The 26,482-nt window shown below is 43.1% G+C and overlaps 1 protein-coding gene across 9 annotated transcripts in view; it reads right to left on the minus strand.

The window, feature by feature from the left end:
- LOC106565275 (TOX high mobility group box family member 2) overlaps positions 1 to 26,482 on the minus strand; it is a 142,722-nt gene that overhangs the window by 65,979 nt on the left and 50,261 nt on the right. For 6 of the 9 annotated variants that reach the window (XM_045691418.2, XM_045691416.2, XM_014132206.3 and 3 more), the window contains one exon: positions 5,771 to 5,830. The exons of the other annotated variants lie outside the window; for them this stretch is intronic. In XM_045691418.2, the coding sequence (XP_045547374.1) occupies positions 5,771 to 5,830 (60 nt within the window). The remainder of the gene's footprint in view (positions 1 to 5,770; positions 5,831 to 26,482) is intronic. 9 annotated transcript variants of the gene reach the window in all.

Here is a 26,482-nt window from a genome sequence, read left to right on the forward strand (position 1 = left end):
GGTAATTCCTAGCAGCAGGGCCGGGGCGGCGGGCACAGACGGGGATCCCCAAATGGCGGGAGTTTACAAAAACTGTGGCGGCACCGGCTTTAATCAGAGACAACGATCCAATGATACCGTCTCCCCCAATCAGAGCATTTCCTGTCAGTCACGCAAGACAGATTTTGACCAATCAGGCGCGCAGACAGAGATTGGGTTGCGGCCAACTAGCGAATTACCGATCTCATTTAGAAAGGGGAGAAAAAAATGAGGAAAATGAACTTGAGCTCCTATAATTCTAGGACCGTATCCCAAATGGCAGCCCATTCCCTATATAGTGCACACATTTTGACCAGAGACTTATGTGCTGTGGTCAAATGTAGTGCACTATAAATGGAATACGGTGCCAGTAGATACATCGGGAATGTGACATCATAATCAGAGTGAGCACAAAGTCTACAATGTGTCATTACATTAGAAACATGTGCAGAGATAAAAACGAGTGGATAGCTGTTGAAGGCTGTAAGGCATGGGTGTCTCCAATACCTAAGCAGATGGTTTTCAATTACAATCACTGTGAATGTCTCGTGAATACCAGATCTGTTCGTTTTCTTTATGAAAAACACGATTCTGAAACCTATACTATGCCAAAGCCGAACAACACAAAACATGGAATGCGCCAAAAAAAAGTTAAACTATTTTCAACTTGTACAAAAAGAAAACAGGCAGCCCCAACTTGAAATTAGACATTGCCAGAGGCTGCCTCTTGTAAACAGAAATCAACGGGGGTACTGTAATTGTAATTTACTACAGTGAGTCAGAGAAAATGCGCTTCACTTCATCATCAGGCCTTTCAAACGAGCCATCCAAATCATGATCCGTAAGGGTTTTTATTTGATGCTGCTAATGCCCAGATACAGCACCGCATACAGGCAGGCGAAGCCAAGCCGAGGAATGCGGTAGTGCCGTAGTGTTAGAACGGAATGACTGGCGAAGGTACACTCGCTCTGCATGTAGAACCAGCGGACCACTTGGCAGCCGTGGCGCTACAACAGGGCCAATCAATAAAACCTTGTTACACTAATTGCGAGATTATAATCTCCGCTAGCTACTTCGGCTGCATATCCAAACAGTCCCTCCATTAAGATAATTATTCCTGCTACTCTCTCTCCGACCGATTTCCCCAAACGTCTATTATGCTAAACAAATATTTAAATCATGGTGGAAATGCATAAAAAGGAAATTTACTGTAGTTAAGGTCATATGGAGGATGACAGTGTCTTTTTTTTTTAAAAGCCCACTCAAGGGTTTAGACAGTTGTACTAAGCCCATGAGGCATTTGTAAGTGATGTTTTCAAGAATCAGTGGCTATATAATATATAACAGGAATTTAATTGACGATCAGAAATGGCTGTAAATAGAACAGTGGGCCTTTAACACAGAATTAATACATACAAAATATCTTCATATTCTTCTACCTCAGTTCAGTTCAGTGGAAGAGTTTTTAACTCGAGTCTACACAGAGAGAGAGAGAGAGAGAGAGAGAGAGAGAGAGAGAGAGAGAGAGGAAGAGAGAAGAGAGAAGAGAGAAGAGAGAAGAGAGAAGAGAGAGAGAGAGAGAGAGAGAGAGAGAGAGAGAGAGAGAGAGAGAGAGAGAGAGAGAGAGAGAGAGAGAGCACTCCCTGGGCCTTCCAGGAGCAAGCTACAATAGAAAAGTCAAGCTCACAGGCATTTAGTCCAGTCTAGAGGAATAGCTGGGGAGGGTTTTCATGTCAGGGCTAAGTCCCAAATGGCACCCTATTCCCTATGTAGTGCACTACATTTAACCAGAACTCTATGGGCCCTGGTCAATATATATAGGGAATGTGGTGCCATTTGGGATGCAGCTCATGTTCCCTGCTTGGTGCCGTATCGATCCGGTGCTAGGAGAGACCGGAGTAAAGGGACACTCTCTGCTGGTTACTCTATTGTACACTGTTGCCACGACGATCGTGAGTGACCCTGGGCAGACAAAGGGCTAGTTGAGGCCGGGCCAGAGGCCTGACCTTGTCTTTTAATCAGCCCTGTTTCGACTGTCGCCAGAGAGAGAGAGAGAAAAGAGAGAAGAGAGAGGGGGGAAAGAAAGAGGCAGGTGGGGAGAGAGAGGAGAAGAGGGAGGGGAAACATCTAGGGAGAGATAGATGGAGACAGATCGAGCTAACTGGGGAGAGATAGATGGAGACAGAGAGAGCTAACTAGGGAGAGATATATAGGTAAAAGGTGATATAGGGGAAGGATATAGAGAGAGAAAGGACAAGTCGAAGAGTGGGAAAGAGATAACTAGGGAGAGAGAGGCAGAGCGCAAGGAGAGAGAAAGCTAACTGGGGAAAGATAAAATGAGATAGGGAGGGGAGGGAGAGCAAAAGAAAAAGAGAAGAGAGAAATACATAAGGGCCAATAGCAAGAGAAGAAAGGGTGAAATAGAGAAATAGAGAGAGAGAGCTATGGAGAAGTCAAATGTCTACTGTTTACTGATGTTCTAGTCCTTCTGTCCCCAACCAAGGAGGGCATACAGCAGTATCTATCACCTAGATCTTCCGCATAGATTCTGTCAGACCTGGGCCCTGACAGTAAATCTCAATAAGACAAAAATAATGGTGTTCCAAAAAAGATCCAGTTGCCAGGACCACAAATACAAATTCCATCTAGACACCGTTGTCGTAGAGCACACAAAAAACGATACATACCTCGGCCTAAACATCAGCGCCACAGGTAACTTCCACAAAGCTGTGAACGACCTGAGAGACGACCTGAGAGACATGTTTAGGGCCTTCTACGCCATCAAAAGGAACATAAAATTCGACATACCAATTAAGATCTGGCTAAAGATACTTGAAACAGTTATAGAACCCATTGCCCTTTATGGTTGTGAGGTCTGGGGTCCGCTCACCAACCAAGAATTCATAAAATGGGAAAAACACAAAATTGAGATTCTGCATGCAGAATTCTGCAAAAATATCCTCTGTGTACAACGTAAAACACCAAACAATGCATGCAGAGCAGAATTAGGCCGATACCTGCTAATTATCAAAATCCAGAAAAGAGCTGTTGAATTCTACAACCACCTAAAAGGAAGCGATTCCCAAACCTTCCATAACAAAGCCATCACCTACAGAGAGATTAACCTGGAGAAGAGTCTCCTAAGAAAGCTGGTCCTGGGGCTCTGTTCACAAACAGAGCCCCAGGACTGTAACAAAATTAAACCCAACCAGATCATGAGAAAACAAATAGATAATTACTTTCAAAAAGATAATTACTTTAACAAAAAGAGCAATGCTAGAATGCTTAAACAGAGAGTACACCGTGGCAGAATACCTGACCACTGTGACAGAACCAAAAGGAAAACGTTCACTATGTACAGACTCAGTGAGCATAGCCTTGCTATTGAGAGAGGCCGCCGTAGGCAGACCTGGATCTCAAGAGAAGACAGGCTATGTGCACACTGCCCACAAAATGAGGTGGAAACCGAGCTGCACTTCCTAACCTCCTACCAAATGTATGACCATATTAGAGACACATATTTCCCTCAGATTACACAGACCCACAAGAATTTGAAAATATATCCAATTTTGATAAACTCCCATATCTGTAGGGTGAAATACCAGTGTGCCATCAGAGCAGCAAGATTTGTGACCTGTTGCCACAAGAAAAAGGCAACCAGTGAAGAACAAACCCCATTGTAATTACAACCCATATTTATGTTTATTTATTTTCCCTTTAACTATTTGCACATCATTACAACAATGTATACAGGTGTAACCGATGTGAAATGGCTCGTTAGTTAGCGGTGGTGCGCGCTAATAGCATTTCAATCGGATGACGTCACTCGCTCTGAGACCTGAAGTAGTTGTTCCCCTTGCTCTGCAAGGGCCGTGGCTTTTGTGGCGCGATGAGTAACGATGCTTCGTGGGTGTCAGTTGTTGATGTGTGCAGAGAGTCTCTGGTTCAAGCCCAGGTTGGGGCGAGGAGTGGGACGGAAGTTAAACTGTTAACATAGGCATACCATGACATTTGAAATGTCTCTATTCCTTTGTGAGTGTAATGTTTACTGTTCATTTTTTATTGTTTATTTCACTTCCGTTTATAATCTATTTCACTTGCTTTGGCAATGTAAATATATGTTTTCCATGTCAATAAAGCCCATTGAATTGAGAGAGAGAGAGCTAACTGGGAGAGCGATAGCTATATAGTGAGAGTGAGAGAGCTATGCTCTCAGCTAACTGGGGTCAGGTCTATGCGCATGGGAACAGTGGCATGACAGAAGATCTGACCCCATTTTTTTATGACTCATCACAGTGATCGAACTGAAACCACTACCATAGATAGTGGAGATTATAGTGCCCGATTAGCCGAAGATACAGTTGGGGCATTACAGCGAGATGATCTAGGCAGTTTCAGGCAGTGTGGAGGCGTCGGTTCTTTCCCCCCCCAGAACCACTGACCCAAATGCATTTTAATATAGTAAAAAGGATAAAGGGTAAAATAATATTCCAGTAAAAGGATATGCAACAGACAGATGATAGAGAAGTTGAAGCCAGGAGAGGATTGGGAATTTCTAATGGATATCAAAGTACAGTATGAAGATAGGCAGAAACTGCTTCTCCAATAGAAATCCCCGATCACGCTTGTAGGTGATGTCATGGCGGCGTTGGCTAGCTAGCCACATGCGCAGGAACACATCATCGGGTCTAACTGCTGTCTCGCGCCTAACTGCGTATGTGCAGGCCATCAAATCAAAGGCACTCCTTTGATATAAAGTTGTTTTGGATGAAAATGAAAACGTGTCAGTTTGTCACATTCACGAGGTTGGAGTAATAACATGTGATCTTTTTTCTCCGTTTGTTGTTCATTTTCTCGAAATCTAAAGGCACAACCTAGATTTGAGCCAATGTCTTATGTAGTTGAACTTCTCTCATTGACATCTCAGAACCCAAACCCCGGCCTGGTCTGCCTGGTCTGTTTTACAAGCGTTCCCAGACGTTTCACAATGTTGTGCCTCTGAGTTTAGAAACTCTGTTCTATATGTTGTGTTTCTAAGGTATGATCATCTCTATAAGTTAGAACAACAGTGCAGCGTGATCTGATAGAGATATTCTTGGCCCACTCAAGTGATTGCAGTTGACAAGGACAAGTGCCTCTCCCTGCTTTGTATGGCAGTGAGGCTTACAATGAAATTCAACAAATCTCCCAGCTCAAACGCAACATATGGCAACCCATGTGTTTTAGCCCAGCTGCGGTACAGTACACACGCTTATGCATTCAGTCCCAATAATGTAGGACCCCCTTTCACAAATCCAGTCCTCAAGGTCCCCAGCACTACTGGTTTGGTTTTATTATTTCCCTCTCATCAGGAAGTGATTCAGACCTTGAACACTTTCGGGCCAATTCAGAGTTGAGATAAGCACATGCAACTCAGACTTTCGCGTAAATCATACATTTATGTTAATGGAAGACAATGTGAGAATATGAGTTAAGCGTGATGATCTCAAGTCTAAATATTACCCAATGTGAGTGGAATCTCTGTCCATTTAATGACAATCGATTAATGAACAACCAGGTATGGATCAGAAAACCAGCAATACCCTGGACCTTGAGGCTATGATTTTAATAACCCTGAATGTAGAATAGTAGCTTTAGTTTCAGTCCACCGTGAGACCTTATCAAATCCGAGGCATGTCTGGTCATTTTCTAGTCCAGACATATAAAAAAGGAAGCAGGTGTTTCATCAACAAAAATAAAAATGCCAACTCACCTGATTTGGGGAGAGAAACTCCTGGTTATTTTCATTCATGTACATGTTGTCACCATCAAACTGTAAGGGAAAAACAGAGAAACAGAGTGGGATAGAAATCAGTCAGTTCATAGAAAAAAAATCAGTCAGCGCATAGAAAATCAGTCAGGGCACAGAAACCATTTTGAACGAGTCCAATTACTCCACAGTAGTCACCTTTAAACCACACTGGCTCAGTGGCTCTCGTGGATGTCAGTAATTACAGTTCATTAGAGCCCCATATAATTAGACCAGTCAGACTAGTGAAACTCACACTGCTCCGCTTGCCTGCAGCAGCCCCAGTGTGTGTGTGTGTGTGTGTGTGCGCGTGCGCGCGTGTGTGTGTGTATGCGCGTGTGTGCGTGTGTGTGCACGTGTGTCTGTGTGTGTGTGATAAAGTGAATGTGTGTGTGTGCGCCTCAGTCCGTGTGTGTGTGTGTGTGTCTGACTCGGCTGTGACTTGGGCTGCCTTGTGTGTCACGCGAGGTGTTGATGAGGACGCCGGAGAGCTAATCACACCAGCACAAACACAACACAACACAACACAAAACGGCAGTCAGGGCCCTACGGAGGCCAAGAGGGCACAACGGCCCTTTAGCACTTTCACACTCCGTCAGAGAAAAAAAAGACCGCCAGAGAGAAGCCTCCATCGGGCCAGGGCCGGGTGGGCGAACAACAGCTTGCCCCTGAGCAAAGGGGGATGGTGGGTGATTAGTGTGGTGGGTGGGGGAGGGCGTGAGAGGGGCAAGGGGGGGTTAGTGGAGGCCAATGGTGGCCGTTCTCGCTGTAGCGGTGATTAACACTCGGGTCACAGCCAGAGGTCGCGGCTTGGAATGCTTTACACTTCACAGAGGCCTCTCTGTTCTGTCTGCCACTAGTTGGCCCTCTGCTTTTATGAGAAAGCAAAACACACGAGGAGAAGTCAGCCAAAAGGGCCTGTAGAGCTGCCACGGCTGTACAGTAAGGTCATTACATTCTGGTGGAGCAGTACTGTAACGTAGAGATACAGGCTAAACAATGGAAGCTACTGTATAATGTAGATGCTGAAAAACCACAGGCCAGTCCATAAGGATATTAGCCAAAGTTAAGCCTTTGAATCTGTAGAATTGATGCCAAAGTGGAGAGATGTAACAAATCATTCTTTAGTAATATAAACTGATATACTGACAGTAGGGGTGGGAAATATGTGCAATGGGCTTTACAGTACATATATTCCAATGTCTTTCCATTTGACGTGCTGTCAAACCCACCATTGCTACCGTACGAGGCTAGATGGCGGCAATAACTAGCACTATATAATTTGTCACCCTACTTCTCATCACTCTCATATTCATCCTTTAGATAGACTCGATGCTTTCAGCATAATGAGTTCTCCTTGAGGGAACCATTAGTCTGTGGGCCACAATCATTGGATGATGGTTACACACTGCAAGTAAAATTAAATCAATTTCTTCAATTACATCGGTAAGGAAGGAGAAAAGGCCATGAGTGCCTCTGAGTTCTGAATCAGGAAATGAATGGAGAGCAAGGGTAGCAATGAGTAGTTATTGGTGTTTTCACACATGACATGGGTCCTCTCAGAGCAACTGGAGATTGTTTGTGATATTTATATACAGTGCATTCGGAAAGTATTCAGACCCCATCCCTTTTTCCACATTTTGTTACGTTACAGCCTTATTCTAAAATGGATTCAATTATTTTTTTCCCTCATCAATCTACACACAATACCCCATAATGACAAAGCACTTCTTTTTTTTAATGTTTGCTAATTTACAGAAAAAAATTATGAAATACCTTATTTACATTAGTATTCAGACCCTTTGCTATGAGACTCGAAATTGAACTCAGGTGCATCCTGTTTCCATTGACCATCACTGAGATGTTTCCACAACTTGATTCGAGTCCACATGTGGTAAATTCAATTTATTGGACATGATTTGGAAAGGCACACACCTGTCTATATAAGGTCCTAATGTTGACAGTGCATTTCAGAGCAAAAACTAAGCCATGAGACCAAAGGAATTGTCTGTAGAGCTCAGAGACAGTATTGTCTCGAGGCACAGATCTGGGGAAGAGTATGTCTGCAGCATTGAAGGTCCCCAAGAACACAGTGGCCTCCATCATTCTTAAAAGTAAGAAGTTTGGAACCACCAAGACTCTTCCTAGAGCTGGCTGCCTGGCCAAACTGAGCAATCAAGGGAGAAGGGCCTTGGTCAGTTAGGTGACCAAGAACCCAATAGGCACTCTGACAGAGCTCCTCTGTGGAGATGGGAGAACCTTCAAGAAGGACAACCATCTCTCAGCACTCCACCAATCAGGCCTTTATGGTAGAGTGGGCAGACGGAAGCCACACCTCAGTAAAAGGTACATGACAGGCCGCTTGGAGATTGCAAAAGGAACCTAAAGACTCTCAGTCCATGAGAAACAAGATTCTCTGGTCTGATGAAACCAGTCAGGATCGAGGGAAAGATGAATGGAGCAAAGTACAGAGAGATCCTTGATGAAAACCTTCTCCAGAGCACTCAGGACCTCAGAATGGGGTGAAGGTTCACCTTCCAACAGGACAACAACCCTAAGCACACAGCCAAGACAATGCACGAGTGTGGCTTTGGGACAAGTCTCTGAATGTCCTTGAGTGGCCCAGCCAGAGCATGGACTTGAACACAATCTAACATCTCTGGTGAGACCTGAAAATAGCTGTGCAGCGACGCTCCCCATCTAACCTGACAGAGCCTGAGAGGATCTGCAGAGAAGAATGGGAGAAACTCTCCAAATTCAGGTGCGCCATACGCAAGAAGACTCAAGGCTGTAATCACTGGCAAAGGTGCTTCAACAAAGTACTGAGTAAAGGGTCTGAATAATAAGGTAAATGTGATATCAGTTTTTTATTTGTTATAAAAAAAATTAAAATAAAATTAGAATAAGGCTTTAACGTAACAAAATGTGGAAAAAGTGAAGGGGTCTGAATACTTTCCGAATGCACTGTAAATATATACTGCTCAAAAAAATAAAGGGAACACTTAAACAACACAATGTAACTCCAAGTCAATCACACTTCTGTGAAATCAAACTGTCCACTTAGGAAGCAACACTGATTGACAATACATTTCACATGCTGTTGTGCAAATGGAATAGACAACAGGTGGAAATTATAGGCAATTAGCAAGACACCCCCAATAAAGGAGTGGTTCTGCAGGTGGGGACCACAGACCACTTCTCAGTTCCTATGCTTCCTGGCTGATGTTTTGGTCACTTTTGAATGCTGGCGGTGCTTTCACTCTAGTGGTAACATGAGACGGAGTCTACAACCCACACAAGTGGCTCAGGTAGTGCAGCTCATCCAGGATGGCACATCAATGCGAGCTGTGGCAAGAAGGTTTGCTGTGTCTGTCAGCGTAGTGTCCAGAGCATGGAGGCGCTACCAGGAGACAGGCCAGTACATCAGGAGACGTGGAGGAGGTCGTAGGAGGGCAACAATCCAGCAGCAGGACCGCTACCTCCGCCTTTGTGCAAGAAGGAGCAGGAGAAGCACTGCCAGAGCCCTGCAAAATGACCTCCAGCAGGCCACAAATGTGCATGTGTCTGCTCAAACAGTCAGAAACAGACTCCATGAGTGTGGTATGAGGGCCCGATGTCCACAGGTGGGGGTTGTGCTTACAGCCCAACACCGTGCAGGACATTTGGCATTTGCCAGAGAACACCAAGATTGGCAAATTCGCCACTGGCGCCCTGTGCTCTTCACAGATGAAAGCAGGTTCACACTGAGCACGTGACAGACGTGACAGAGTCTGGAGACGCCGTGGAGAACGTTCTGGTGCCTGCAACATCCTCCAGCATGACCGGTTTGGCGGTGGGTCAGTCATGGTGTGGGGTGGCATTTCTTTGGGGGGCCGCACAGCCCTCCATGTGCTCGCCAGAGGTAGCCTGACTGCCATTAGGTACCGAGATGAGATCCTCAGACCCCTTGTGAGACCATATGCTGGTGCGGTTGGCCCTGGGTTCCTCCTAATGCAAGACAATGCTAGACCTCATGTGGCTGGAGTGTGTCAGCAGTTCCTGCAAGAGGAAGGCATTGATGTTATGGACTGGCCCGCCCGTTCCCCAGACCTGAATCCAATTGAGCACATCTGGGACATCATGTCTCGCTCCATCCACCAACGCCACGTTGCACCACAGACTGTCCAGGAGTTGGCGGATGCTTTAGTCCAGGTCGGAGGAGATCCCTCAGGAGACCATCCGCCACCTCATCAGGAGCATGCCCAGGCATTGTAGGGAGGTCATACAGGCACGTGGAGGCCACACACACTACTGAGCCTCATTTTGACTTGTTTTAAGGACATTACATCAAAGTTGGATAAGCCTGTAGTGTGGTTTTCCACTTTAATTTTGAGTGTGACTCCAAATCCAGACCTCCATGGGTTGATAAATTGGATTTCCATTGATTATTTTTGTGTGATTTTGTTGTCAGCACATTCAACTATGTAAAGAAAAAAGTATTTAATAAGATTATTTCTTTCATTCATATCTAGGATGTGTTGTTTAAGTGTTCCCTTTATTTTTTTGAGCAGTGTATATATATATATATGTCATGACAAGTCTAACAATGCATTATAGCCGCATCATAACGAATTATACCTGGATGATTTAAAGTTGTCTTTTATCTATATACAGGAAGTTTACATACACCTAAGCCAAATACATTTAAACTCAGTTTTTCACAATTCCTGATATCTAATCCTAGTAAAATTTCCCTGTCTTAGGTCAGGTAGGATCATCACTTTATTTTAAGAATATGAAATGTCAGAATAATAGTAGAGAGAATGATTTATTTCAGCTTTTACTTCTTTCATCACATTCCCAGTGGGTCAGAAGTTTACATACACTCAATTAGTATTTGGTAGCATTGCCTTTCAATTGTTTAACTTTGGTCAAACTTTTCGGGTAGCCTTCCACAAGCTTCCCACAATAAGTTGGGTAAATTTTGGCCCATTCCTCCTGACAGAGCTGGTGTAACTGAGTCAGGTTTGTAGGCATCCTTGCTTGCCAAGCTTTTTCAGTTCTGCCCACACATTTTCCATAGGATTGAGGTCAGGGCTTTGTGATGGCCACTCCAATACCTTGACTTTGTTGTCCTTAAGCCATTTTGCCACAACTTTGGATGTGTGCTTGGGGTCATTGTCCATTTGGAAGACCCATTGGGGACCAAGATTTAACTTCCTGACTGATGTCTTGAGATGTTGCTTCAATATATGCACATCATTTTCCCCCCTCATGATGCCATCTATTTTGTGAAGTGCACCAGTCCCTCCTGCAGCAAAGCACCGCCACAACATGATGCTGCCACCCCTGTGCTTCACGGTTGGGATGGTGTTCTTCGGCTTGCAAAACTCCCCCTTTTTCCTCCAAACATAACAATGGTCATTATGGCAAAACAGTTCTATTTGTGTTTCATCAGACCAGAGGACATTTCTCCAAAAAGTACGCTCTTTGTCCCCATGTGCAGTTGCAAACAGTAGTCTGGCTTTTTTATGGCGGTTTTGGAGCAGTGGCTTCTTCCTTGCTGAGCGGCCTTTCAGGTTATGTCGATATAGGACTCGTTTTACTGTTGATATCGATACTTTGTACTTGTTTCCTCCAGCATCTTCACAAGGTCTTTTGCTGTTGTTCTGGGATTCTTTTGCACTTTTTGCACCAAAGTACGTTCAACTCTAGGAGACAGAACGCGTCTCCTTCCTGAGCGGTTTGACGGCTGCGTGGTCCCATGATGGTTATACTTGCGTACTATTGTTTGTACAGATGAACGTGGTACCTTCAGGCATTTGGAAATTGCTCCCAAGGATGAACCAGACTTGTGGATGTCTACAATTTTTGGCTGATTTCTTTTGATTTTCCCATGATGTCAAGCAAAGAGGCACTGAGTTTGAAGGTAGGCCTTGAAATACATCCACATGTACACCTCCAATTGACTCAAATTATGTCAATTAGCCTATCAGAAGCTTCTAAAGCCATGACATAATTTTCTGGAATTTTCCAAGCTGTTTAAAGGCACAGTCAACTTAGTGTATGTAAACGTCTGAACCATGGAAATTGTGACACAGTGAATTATAAGAGAAATAATCTGTCTGTAAACAATTGTTGGAAGAATTACTTGTGTTAAGCACAAAGTAGATGTCCTAACCGACTTGCCAAAACTATAGTTTGGTAACAGGAATTTTGTGGAGTGGTTGAAAAACGAGTTTTAATGACTCCAACCTAAGTGTATGTAAACCTCCGACTGCAACTCTATCAGTCCTATGACTTAAATGTGATTTGTGCCACAAATGCTAAAATGTTAGAATGTGGAAACAGTGCTAAGGAAATTAAACCAAAGCATGGCTTGCTGTCATACCTTGTCCATAGACTGGAAACCAATATTTAAGTTTGTAATTTGGGTAAACTATACTTTAAGTAAAGTGTTACCCACGTGTAATCAATGTAATGGAATAATATAAAGTAACCCAATATGATGAAGGTTATTCTATTTTATTTTAAAGCTATAGTTTCTAGGGAGGAGAGACAGAGATTGAGTGAGTGAGAAACAACATAAAGCTTGGTGATGGTGAGGAGAGGGGGAGAGCAGTGATGGTGAGGAGAGGGGGAGAGCTTGTTCAAACAACTGATACACATTTGACACCAAGCACTCCAGTTTGCCGAGCTAAAAAGCACATAGAGAGAGTAGCTATAAATAGGCAGCTGTTTGTGTAAACCCAAGCCACTGTCAGTTTGAAGTGCACACTAGCACTGAGGTTATGGAACAACAGTTGAACACAACCTATCACACAGTTCCCAGACACAAATGAGCATTATAATCTATAGTAGGACATCAAAATGGCATACATGGACAGCAAAGCAGCCAATGCAAAAAGGCTAAACAAGATGGCTGCCAACCAGGTGATGTAGACAATGCTACACAATCATACAGTGCATACATGTAGCTGCGGCAGCCACGTACGTTTTCATTTTAGACAGACTCTCTTTCGTGAGGCTAAAATGTGACTCCATGGTTTTCCACAGGGCACGTGACTAATCGCCTGTCAGTCAAAGTGCAAATGGGAACAGGCACCAGTCAAAATACCTGTGTCAGGATGCTGGTCATTAGAGCATTCAGAGGCTGGCAGATAGCACTGAAGGTCTGAGAGGATGGTCTGTTTTCAATGACGCAGATATGGATCAGTTGACTGTGTGTGTTCCCTCTGCAGTATGTTTTCTCTGCTCTGCTGTGTGTGTGTGTGTGTGTGTGTGTGTGTGTGTGTGTGTGTGTGTGTGTGTGTGTGTGTGTGTGTGTGTGTGTGTGTGTGTGTGTGTTCTATGCAATCCTGTATATGCTGTTTGCTCTTCTATATGTGTGTGTACTGTACACATCTGTGCGAACCGTGTGTCCTATTTAACACCACATGCAAAGACAATGTCCAATAGAGATAACAAATACAACTGTCATATTTTTTTTTGCCATAAAAGACCTGAACTGCCACATCCCTTCCATCCCAGACCTGGGTTCAAATACTATCTGAAATCATTTAGCTGGGCTTGATTAGCTTGCCTAGCGCAACGAAACCAATAGAACACGCATAACTGTGCAACCCTGCCCAGTTGGCATTCCAGGCAACGCTGAAGCAATCACTGAAAGTATCTGAAAGATTTTAAATAGTCTTTGAACCCAGGTGTGTTCCACCCTACGGTCCCATTCATCCTGGCGATAACGCCATACAGATGAAGTATGGTCTTCATTACGCCAAACTAAGACGTGGAGCCGCGCAACTCCACCGAGGAGGAACATAATTGTTTTTTTATCGACTGAAGGGGTAAGAAATGAATCGGAACAGCAGAAAACCCTCCGATGATAAACATTCAAACGTGGCCAAATGGGAGAGAGAGAAAGAGAGACATCAACACAAATCGTGCGTGAGCATGTAAAGCACCGAGAAACTGGGAGAGAAATAGGAGAAATAGCTGCATTAGGCAGGGGATTGTGTTTAACCATGCGGTCCAATGGATCCCGGGTGACGCTCATTCTCTGTCTTATGATGAGCTTAATTGCTACTATCAGTGTGGTGATATAATATTAATCTAGGTTTAATGCTCCTTTTTACTGTCTTGTCAGTCACATGGAGGGATTTCGAGAGGCCGGTCGTTCCTCAAATTACACCTCGACTGGCTCGGCTCATAATGAGAGCGATTTCTTTTTCTTTTTTACGAGAAAGAATAAGAAAATAGGCCCCTTTATGTTGAAAATTAGTACGTTTCGAAAACCTGGATGATGAGTTATTGTGGAATGCAGGTACTGTGCTCCATGTGAATGGGTGCTATTGAGTAGGTTTGGTGGTTTACTGGATTACACTTGACCATGGGGTTGAAATGCATCGCTTCCAAGCAAAATGCACGTGTATCTCACCTCTGACCCTGCGTAGGTGTCGAGTTACAGATGGCCGAGCACAATCACGCCATTGTGCTCAATTGGACACAGTGGAAACAAAGCAAATAACACATCATCAACCTTGAACCCCACCTACGCTTCGAAACACGGACTCATAAACCAGGTGGAATGGAAACAGAATTGAAACAGAATTACCATAAAAATGTCATTTGTGTGCAAATAGATTGATCAGACAGTTGAAATGTGTGTCAAAACGTTGACACCAAACGTGCGTCCGAAACAAAACCTTCACTCGTACTTCAATCAGGCGCATGGCAATCTGCTTTTTGAGGTATATCGAGTGTTTCATTAATTTACGCAGAAGGGGTGCTCATGGCTGAACTGTGGTGGACTGGTGTCTTGATATAAAGGCCACAAAACCAAGTCCGTGTCCTATATGGCACCCAATACCCTATATAGGCCATGGTCAAAAGTAGTGCACTAAATAGGGAATAGGGTGTCATTTGGATTCCATTAAATCTATTAAACCAGCTTGCATTTTATCATGCAAGGCACAATAGGAGAATTTCAAGGGCAGTCCCAAAGGAAGGCAACAAAGGCTCTCTCTCTTCAAGGGAATAGTCAAGAAATAGCCAAACCCTATTTTGTGCACTGTTCTGCTCCGTCTACAAGGCAAAGCGCAATTTCAGAAAACTCAAGTGGAAAAACCGTTAAGGGGTCATTGCGAGAGAGAGGGAAAAGGGGAAAAAGTTACTTAGATACCTGTTCTTTTGCTTGAATGACTTTGACAAAAAAAAAAAAGGGGCATCAATCACTTGAAGAGGAAGTCAAGGACTGCAACAAGATCAACATCTGGCATTCACATAATTATCTTTTTGAGCGATCTGTTTGATGTTGGTTGATCATGTAATTTTATTCTAAGGTGATATATCACCTACAGAAAATACATGGTTCTAATATTCACGAACACCCAACCTTATTATGTTACAAATCTAACATTCAATCTTGAAGAACGATTAGATGATACAGTATGTGGCATGGAAATGCTCAAAATGCTAATTAGATACATGAAGAAAAAAAAAACACCTACAAAATAAATGAATCACTAGTGCACTGTGTACCATCAAAATGCACTTCAAATGAAAGGTCTACAACGGAACTGTCCCACACTCTCTACATGTTCACCAGTTTTCCAAAGCATCAACACAGTATTATAATTTCAAAGCCTTATGCTGTACAACACAACCTTTCTCAATACATACATAGCACTCTTGTCTTACCTAACACTCCTACATTTACATGGAAATGTATCCTACAGTACTGCACTCTCTTCCCTCTCTTATCAATAGGCCTCATCATTTTGCATTCAATGCCGCAGCGCTGCTGATTATTTCTCATCCAGCAGACATCGCTGCCTGGCAATCAGGCCGAATGTTCTATTACCAATCTAATTGCACATTCCACCCTGACAAGGACTCATTAAGCCTTAATTACACACATGTTGTTTTCTACAAACATCTCCATTTGGGTTTCTTTTGCGTTGTAATTGTTCAGCAGGGACAGCCATTTGAGATCTCACAGAGAGAGAGAGAGAGAGAGAGAGAGAGAGAGAGAGAGAGAGAGAGAGAGAGAGAGAGAGAGAGAGAGAGAGAGAGAGAGAGAGAGAGAGAGAGAGAGAGGGCTAGCTAGCTAGCTGCCTGGAACTAGGTCACGTATCATTATAAACAAGGCACAGTTTCTAAAATAATATACCCATCCAGTGGAAGTAATGCCAAACAAGTGAGTGAATGTGGAGCTCATGTAATATTTACAGAGCACTAATAGATAGATGGCAGGTCTTTTCGGAGCAGTATGCACCCCCCCCCCCCCCCCCCCCCATCTCTTTGCTACGGGTTGCTGCTTTTCATTTTTTTCTCTCTCCTTTTCTTGCCATTTGAATTTCAGAGAAAGCCGACTACATTAATACATCTGGCAGAGGGGGAGGTGTCGGGCACCTCTCAGCTCGCTCTCTCTCTTTCTCTATCCTTCCTATTCTCTCTCTCTCTCTATCTATCCATCTCGCTCTCCATCTCTCCCTATCCCCTCTCTCAGTCTTTCATTCTCCCGTTCTCCCGCTTTCTCACTTATCCAATTTCCTTTCTCTCCTCTCCCTCTCCCTTTCCCTCTCTCTTTCTATCCATCTCCCCATGTACTCCTTCTCTCTGTAGCTCTCTCTTTCTCCATCTGTCTTTCCCTCTCCATCTCTCTTCCTCTCTCCTGGCTGCATGGTTTTGGCTGTGATGTTTTTTCACACGTTTGTTACATTTCAGTGGCGGAAAGTGGGCCTTAATCCAGAGTCTTTGAGGCGTGAGCAATGATATTACTGAGGAGAATCGCGCTTAAAGACTTCTTAAAAAAATTCCAGCTGGTGCTGTAAAGTCATTGAAGTGCTTGTCAGACACATGGCCCAAAACACCAGCCTCTCTGTAGCCTACTGTGCTGGGATTTCAATGTTTGGCTGGCTCTACTAGGGGGGATTGACTGGGAACACTGGTATGGCTCTTCTGCTAGCTTCCGCTAGCTTCCGATAGTCAGTTTAATGTGTCTTACTGTGGTGTTGGGATCTCTTTAAAGCACTGTGGTGCTTTCTGTGTGATGCAGACCTGGGCTCGAATAGTGTTAGAAGTATTTCAAATACTGTAAGCCTTTGCTCTAGTCTGCCTGGAGGGGCGGATGGGTGGGGTTTGCAGTTTTGGGATTATTTAATTGGTCCATTAAGCCATGCAATCGTAATCAAGTACAGATAAAGTATATACAATTATTTTAAGTAGTATTTGAACCCAGGTCTGTGATGCTATGCTATTGCTAAGCTACTGAAGCCGGTTCAGTATTACCACCGAAAGAGCCACTACGACCTCCCCATCCATACCAAACCCCAAGAAAAGTCGGAGGACATGTCTTAACACCAAGAAAACTCGGAGGAATTGTCTTAACCAAGGAGGACTGTAGTGTTGACAGCAACTGTATATACTGTATACCATTGATCTTAATCCAAACAGCAAATATAGTGACGCTGTGACAAATCCTTTATATATCACTATTTTTATGGTAGAGCGTAATTATTTTCATGATCCTAAACAAGATTGTTTGGTTCTGCCGATTCGAATGGAGAGAGAGAAAAAAACATCACTCTGTTCACTTATTTACGGATAGTATCTGTTTGCATATGATTTTGTTTGTTTGTTTAGTGACATTTTCCATTCTACGCCAATTACCATAGAGTTGCACTCATGCTGCGTTGGAAACAAAGATGGATGCGCCATCTGAACTACATTGAGATAAACAAACACAACGATATTAAACAAAAACAAACAAAAATGATTCATTCTTATTATGACACCAAAATAAATCTGGATAATATTAATTATAACGACAACCTCCTAGGATCACCAGTGTGCACAGAAACAAACACACATGCACACACACACACACTCTCAGTCTCTCTCACAGACACACACACACACACACACACACACACACACACACACACACACACACACACACACACACACACACACACACACACACACACACACACACACACACCACACACACACACACACACACCATATGGTATTCTTCCTCTGCTGGCTCTAATAGGCGGTCTCTTAGATATTCTGTACAGAATAGTCCTCATGTAATATTAATATGGCACACCAAAATATGGCAGTTGGAGCACACTCCATCTCTCACTCTCTACATAATTGACTATGGAAGTTCTCCAAATCAACCATGAAAAGAAAGAACGAGAGAAACCAGTTTTTTATCCTGAAAATAACCTGTCATCCCAGTTGAAGACAATGAGCCCTTTAACCTGTCAGAATTAGAGAAGCTAAAACAACAACACCAAAACAGTAGTAAGACTCCCACCACACAGTGGTGATTTTAACACTACCCGGAGCAGGGAAACAATGGCCATGTATGTTGCACACTGAGCTACTGTGTTATACTGTATTGAGGCAGAGGCATTTCCATTGTCCCAAATGGCACCCAATTCCTTCTTTAGTGCACTACTTTAGACCAGATCGCTATAGGTCCTGGTCGAAAGTAGTGCACGAAATAGAGAATAGGGTGCCATTTGGGACACATACACATGCTGTGGACTGTTGTCTCTGCTACAGATAAGGATTGTTGGCCACTCAGACTGACTAGCACTGTTGTGGTCAGCACTGTGTGCTGTTCTATGGGCATTATTAAAGATGAAGTTCAGTATATTTAACAACTTGATGTTAAATGGTTCCTCACCCTAAAAGTAGTCTATGAGCCATGAGAAACTGTAATCCATGGTTTGGTTTTCTTTAAACTGACACTATAATATTCAGCTAATTTAAGCCAGCAGTAGCTACTTTCAGGGTAAAGAACCATCTAAGTTATAAAATACTTAATTTTCCCATTAAGAATTCTGTGTTGCTGTTTCTTTTCTCCCTCATCCATAACTGTGACTTATTCCACAATCCCTGTGATGCCTCATTCATTTGACATTCTTTGAGACATACTGTGAATACATGTTGTTCAACCCCATTAAAGGCACAATCTGTAACCTTGGACTTTTGGCACAATGTCGCTGCAGGTGGCAGTGAGAGTAATTGCATGCCTGCACTTGGACGCGCTTTATCTAGAGCACTGTCAACTGCGTTTATTTTCAGAAAACTTAACATGTGTAAATATTTGTATGAATATAACAAGATTTAACAACTGAGACATAAACTGAACAAGTTCCACAAACATGTGACTAACAGAAATGTAATAATGTGTCCCTGAACAAAGGGGGGGTCAAAATCAAAAGTAACAGTCAGTATCTGGTGTGGCCACCAGCTGCATTAAGTATTGCAGTGCATCTCCTGCTCATGGACTGCACCATATTTGCCGGTTCTTGCTGTGAGATGTTACCCCACTCTTCCACCAAGGAACCTGCAAGTTCCCGGACATTTCTGGGGGGAATGGCCCTAGCCCTCACCCTCCGATTCAACAGGTCCCAGACATGCTCAATGTGATTGAGATCTGGACTCTTCACTGGCCATGGCAGAACACTGACATTCCTGTCTTGTAGGAAATCACGCACAGAACGAGCAGTATGGCTGGTGGCATTGTCATGCTGGAGGGTCATGTCAGGATGAGCCTGCAGGAAGGGTACCACATGAGGGAGGAGGATGTCTTCCCTGTAACACACAGCGTCGAGATTGCCTGCAATGACAACAAGCTCAGTCCGATGATGCTGTGACACACCAGACCATGACGGACCATCCAACTCCAAATCAATCCCGCTCCAGAGTACAGGCCTCAGTGTAATGCTCATTCCTTCGGCGATAAACACAAATCCAACCATCACCCCTGCTGAGACAAAACCGCGAATCGTTACTGAAGAGCACTTTTTGCCAGTCCTGTCTGGTCCTGCGACGGTGGGTTTGTGCCCATAGGCAACGTTGTTTCCGGTGATGTCTGATGAGGACCTGCCTTACAACAGGCCTACAAGCCCTCAGTCCAGCCTCGCTCAGCCTATTGCGGACAGTCTGAGCACTGATGGAGGGATTTTGCGTTCCTGGTGTAACTTGGCAGTTGTTGCCATCCTGTACCTGTCCCGCAGGTTGTGATGTTCGGATGTACCGATCCTGTGCAGGTGTTGTTACACGTGGTCTGCCACTGCGAGGACAATCAGCTGTCCATCCTGTCTCCCTGTAGCGCTGTCTTAGGCGTCTCACAGTACGGACATGGCAATTTATTGCCCTGTCCACATCTGCAGTCCTCTTGCAGCATGCCTAAGGCACATTCACGCAGATGAGTAGGGACCCTGGGCATCTTTCTTTTGGTGTTTTTCTGAGTCAGTAGAAAGGCTTCTTTAGTGTCCTAAGTTTTCATAACTGTGACCTTAATTGCCAACCGTCTGTAAACTGTTAGTGTCTTAATGACCGTTCCACAGGTCCACGTTTATTAATTGTTTATGGTTCATTGAACAAGCATGGGAAACAGTGTTTAAACCCTTTACAATGAAGAACTGTGAAGTTATTTGGATTTTTATTAATTATCTTTGAAAGACAGGGTCCTGAAAAAGGGACGTTTATTTTTTGCTGAGTTTAGTACGATTAACATTAGATTACGCCAAATCCTGACTCTGCTATCAGTATGAAGCAGCAGGAACTGGGATTCGCCGGAGCAGGCAATGTTTTTCCACTCCTCAATTGTCCAGTGTTGGTCATCGCATGCCCACTGGAGCTGCTTGTTCTTGTTTTTAGCTGATAGGAGTGGAACCAGGTGTGGTCGTCTACTCCAATAGCCCATCCGTGACAAGGACCGTCTAGTTGTGCGTTCCGAGATGTCACTCTGCACACCACTGTTGTACTGCGTCGTTATTTGCTTGTGGCCTACCTGTTACAGTGGCTGCCGAAAGTATTCACCCCCCCCCCCCCCCCCTGGCATTTTTCCTATTTTGTTGCCTTACACCCTGGAATTAAAATACATTTTGTGTGGGGTTTGAATCATTTGATTTACACAACATGCCTACCACTTTGAAGATGCTAAATAATTTTTATTGTGAAACAAACAAATAAGACAAAAAAAACAGAAAACTTGAGCGTGCATAACTATTCCCCCCCAAAGTCAATACTTTGTAGAGCCACCTTTTACAGCAATTACAGCTGCAAGTCTCTTGGAGTATGTCTCTATAAGCTTGGCACATCTAGCCACTGGGATTTTTGCCCATTCTTCAAGGCAAAACTGCTCCAGCTCCTTCAAGTTGGATGGGTTCCGCTGCTGTACTGCAATCTTCAAGTCATACCACAGATTCTCAATTGGATTGAGGTCTGGGCTTTGACCAGGCCATTCCAAGACATTTAAATGTTTCCCCTTAAACCACTCAAGTGTTGTTTTAGCAGTATGCTTAGAGTCATTGTCCTGCTGGAAGGTGAACCTCTGTCCCAGTCTCAAATCTCTGGAAGACTGAAACAGGTTTCCCTCAAGAATTTCCCTGTATTTAGCGCCATCCATCAGTCCTTCAATTCTGACCAGTTTCCCAGTCCCTGCCGATGAAAAACATCCCCATAGCATGATGCTGCCACCACCATGCTTCACTGTGGAGATGTTGTTCTCGGGGTGATGAGAGGTGTTGGGTTTGCACCAGACATAGCGTTTTCCTTGATGGCCAAAAAGCTCAATTTTAGTCTCATCTGACCAGAGTACCTTCTTCCATATGTTTGGGGAGTCTCTCACATGCCTTTTGGCGAACACCAAAGATGTTTGCTTATTTTTTTCTGAGCACTCTTCCGTATAGCCCAGCTCTGTGGAGTGTACGGCTTAAAGTGGTCCTATGGACAGATACTCCAATCTCCTCTGTGGAGCTTTGCAGCTCCTTCAGGGTTATCTTTGGTCTCTTTGTTGCCTCTCTGATTAATGCCCTCCTTGCCTGGTCCGTGAGTTTTGGTGGGTAGCCCTCTCTTGGCACGTTTGTTGTGGTGCCATATTCTTTCCATTTTTAATAATGGATTTAATGATGCTCCGTGGGATGTTCTAAGTTTTGTAAATTTTTTATAACCCAACCCTGATCTGTACTTCTTCACAACTTTGTCCCTGACCTGTTTGGAGAGCTCCTTAGACTTCATGGTGCTGCTTGCTTGGTGGTGCTCCTTGCTTAGTGGTGTTGCAGACTCTGGGGCCTTTCAGAATAGGTGTATATATACTGTGATCATGTGACAGATCATGTGACACTTAGATTGCACACAGGTGGACTTTATTTAACTAAATATGTAACTTCTGAAGGTAATTTGTTGCACCAGATGTAATTTAGGGGCTTCATAGCAAAGGGGGTGAACACATATGCACACACCACTTTTCCATTTTGAATTTTTGGGAATTTTTTGAAACAAGTAATTTTTTTCTTTTCACTTCACCAATTCGGACTATTTTGTGTATATCCACAACATGAAATCCAAATAAAATCCATTTAAATTACAGGTTGTAATGCAACAAAATAGGAAAAAACGCCAAGGGGGGTGAATACTTTTTGCAAGGTACTGTAGCTTGCATGATTCTTGCTATTCTCCTTCGACCTCTCATCAACGTGCTGTTTTCACTCACAGGACTGCTAATAAACGCAGAAATCAGCAATCAAAATAAATGTCCTACCACAGCTACCATGCTATTTTTGGGAAGCATATTTGATTTTGAGTTTGGACATATAAAGTTTGCAGTGGTGGAAAAAAGTACCCAATTGTCATACTTGAGTAAAGGTAAAGATACTGTACCTTAATAGAAAATTACTCAAGTAAAAGTGAAAGTCACCCAATAAAATACTACTTGAGTAAATGTCTAAAAGTATTTGGTTTTAAATATATTTAAGTATCAAAAGTAAAAATATAAATCACTTCAAATTCCTTATATTAAGCAAACCAGACGGCACAATTTTCTTGTTTTTAAAATGTACAGCTAGCCAAGTATTTGTGTTTATTGAGTCCACCAGATCAGAAGCAGTAGGGATGACCAGGGATGTTCTCTTGATAAGTGCATGAATTGGACCATTTTCCTGTCCTGCTAAGCATTCAACATATAACGAGCACTTTTGGGTGTCAGGGAAAATGTATAGAGTATTATTTTCTTTAGGAATGTAGTGGAGTAAAAGTAAAAGTTGTCAAAAATATAAATAGTAATGTACAGATACCCCCAAAAACGAATTAAGTAATACTTTAAAGGATTTGTACTTACGTATTTTTACTCCCTTCCCTCGGTTGGAGCTAGCACATGCGTAGATCAAATACACAGCTGAAACGCCGATTAAGGTGTTCCATGTCCTAATAATTCAAAAGATCGCTCAGAAAACCAGGTGTTTAATCTGCGAATGCTTACTTCGATTTTGACCTTACGCTGATTAAGATAAGGTGTTTACACGACTGTTGCATAATCTGCCTACATTCCATAATCAGTTTAATATCAAATTATTACTGTGTATGTAAACTTACTCACTGTGGTGTACCTAATAAAGTAGCCACTAAATGCATAGCCAATGATTCTTGAAGACTATAACTTATAAATGCTCATGAGCTTAGTTCAACTGTCTTACAAAGTGAACCCAACCAACACCTTGGGCAAATGATAGCTGACACTGCAGTAGTAGTAGTAGTGTCATTAGTGAGGGCAACAATAGGTCTTCGTTAGGTTAAGGTCAACACCACCACCATTCAAGCGTCACCTCCCATGTAAGCAAGCGCGAGGTTAGCAACACAACCCAACCCTAAGGTCATGCCCTCCTGCTGGTGGTTGAAAAAATAACAAGAACGCCAGATTTAGGAACAATAAAAAGACATTGAAAGAATGGGGGGTGGGGGTGGGCGGAGGAGGAGGGAGGTGGGGGCTCTGTGCACCTTGACAGGAAGGAGAAAGGTGAAGAGCACGAGTTGAGTTGAGTGAGGTTATTTTGGCTGAAAAGGGGGCTGAGGGGGAGGGCGGAAGCAGCGCAAAACCCACAATTAACTGAACCCCTGGTAGAGAGAGGAAGATGGAGAGATAGAGAGCAAGGAGGGGAAATGAACGGGGCTGCAAACTTACTGCACCCTGAAAGTACTGTTCTCACCACAACACCTGATAAGTACAATGGAAAAATGTCTGGCTTCCTTCACACTGTTAAGTGGTTGCACTCTCCATGCAGTTACAGTTTGGTAGCAATACTTCAAAGACAGGAGTAACAGACAAAATAAAATAAAAAGACAAAACATAGCATGCCGTTTTGAGTCGTTTTTTTTGGTGTGGCTTTTTCATTTGAATAACTCTACATGTGAATAAAAGTAAACTATGATGTTTCGTGGAATGGTTTTAGACAACACAAGATACTATCATCAGAAGTACAAGCTCATCGGCTGTTGAAACCCGGGCTAGTTGAATGTTTAGGAAACGATTCCTGTTTCCCTCGCTCCCTCACCCTTTTATAAACAATTTCGATGTTCAGATTTAGCCTGTACCTATTAATTCTAGCGACAGAGCGTCAAATGAAAGTGGATCTATATCTTTACTACCTCCAGCCCCCCTGACAAGTAGGTCATTAGGATGATTTGTACGTGGGCTCTCCACAGAGGACCATTTACAATATTCACTTTAGATAACGTATGATTCTTGGCCCTGAAACCGGATGGCTTTCTTAGAAATACTTTGTTAGCAGTCTTCCAGTTGATAAATGATTTAGGACATGTGGTCGGAAATATCAATACAATCTTTATTGTAATTAAAAAAGGATCCCGCCAACAATATTGCACTGTTCACCACTGAGCCTTGAAGCTGAGCAGTGAGAGATAATTCAGAAAGAAAAGCTTGATTTAGTGTGGAAGAAAAGACATATGAAATTAAAATCTCTCTCATGCATTGTTCTTAAATGTTCGTCCTTCGGTACATAAATGGATAAAATAAAGAAATTGCTAGTCAGGTTTCGATTTTTTTAATAATGAGAAATAGCTTTTTTCCCCCTCCAGACTTAGGCTGCTCTCCAGGTTTCGTAAACAAAAAGGTTGACTTGCTGTCATTTCGTCAAAGTCAACCCCACCACGGGCAAAAAACCTGACGTAACATCAAATCAACATCTAATCAACATAAAAGGTTGGTGAATATTCAATTGAATTGTCAACAAAGGTGAATTCAATGTCAAATGAAGATATTGTCAATGCACCATTAGGCTCTGTGCAATGAACTCAGTATCACCTTTCAACGACCTGTCAGTTCTTGCCCTCAACCCCCCATCCCCTCATACACATTCACAAAACTGTTATTGGATTCATGTAATTGAATAGGTAGTTAAATCGAGTGTGAAATTATTGTTACATTGGGGTTATATTGAGGCGAGGCGGCTACCACCAAAGGTTATCTATATTTCTCAATCGCAGTTCACCTGCCAACTGTAGCTATAAAGCGAGGACTGCATTGCTAATGATCTATTATAGAAGATAGATATGCGCAAAGATAGATACCACAAAGATAGATGTGTACAAAGATAGATGTATACAAATATAGCCTATATTGACTGCACTACAGTCAATGCAAACGATGGGGGTGTGATTCCCTTTGGTTCAGTGGTAAGATGGTGTTATGGTTATGTAGGCACTGGCTAACCCACTGTACTTTATCACAAGTAAAATGGGTGGAGTCTCGAGTCTGTGATAAAGTCGCTCTCACTATATTGGAAGTTAATAGCAATACGACTTTTAGATTGCAAAAACCTCTACCGTACATGTCAGACTTCAATATTGGCCGATATCACAACTCAGGAGGATGTCTTCTCTCAAAGGAGCCATTGATCACATTTCTGCGATATTCCTAGCTCGATACATTTCTAATTTAACGGAGGATCTAGCACATTTTTCCTATTTGTCTGCCTCTTTAAACCAGGGTGCATTGCATGGTGCAGATGCCAGAGATATATAGAAAGGAAATAGGAATCCAATGAATGAAGGAATGTATAACGCCCCCACCCAGCAGACTGTAGACCAATCGCGTTCACGTTCTCATGCTGCGTCACGCAGTTGCTAAGCTAATCGTCACGCAATCCCTTCTCAAAGTCAGTGTATATGTCGAGAAACGTGCCTATTTTCCCACGAAAGTACGTAATGTCACGATTCCTAAGCTAGACAATAATACAGATAGCAAGTTAATTATCTCATATCTCGGAAAATATTTGTGATGTTGTACTTCTTTTTGACAAAATACGTGCAAATGTTGGGTTTTTGAGCTAGCGCCCAATAGACTCCCATTCACTCCTTGTCCCCGAATCGGCCAGAATTCACCGCACAGCCCATTGACGTAGCACGGGCAACGTTTCCCATCTCCTCAAAAGTATATCTGCCTTTGTGAATGTTAGACCCCACTCTGAGAGGCACATCGATCTGCAGGTTGAACATGGTGAGACTGTAGACTCCTAAATTGATAGTGCAGTTTGTTTAGGCGATTTTACAGCTACTAGCTACGTTACATACTGATATTGTCTTTGGTATTATTGTGTGTAGGTACGTTTGCTAGTTAGCTAGCTAGCCAGCCAGCCAGCCCATAGAGAGAGCATTGCATTGTGGATTTTGCAGTCAACTTGAGCTGCAACAGATTACCATAATGATTTTCCATGTAGCTACCAACCTTATTATAACACCAAAATGAAGCATTTGTTCACAAAAAAATTATTCTCACATATTAGTGTTATTTAACACTGTAAATTAAAGGAATGAGTGGTTTTGGGTGGATTTGTCCTTTAAGATCCTCAGTGTGTATGAGTTGAGCTACTGATG

This window comes from Salmo salar, chromosome 12, assembly GCF_965601325.2.
Source record: "Salmo salar chromosome 12, fSalSal1, whole genome shotgun sequence".
Classification (NCBI taxonomy): domain Eukaryota; kingdom Metazoa; phylum Chordata; class Actinopteri; order Salmoniformes; family Salmonidae; genus Salmo; species Salmo salar.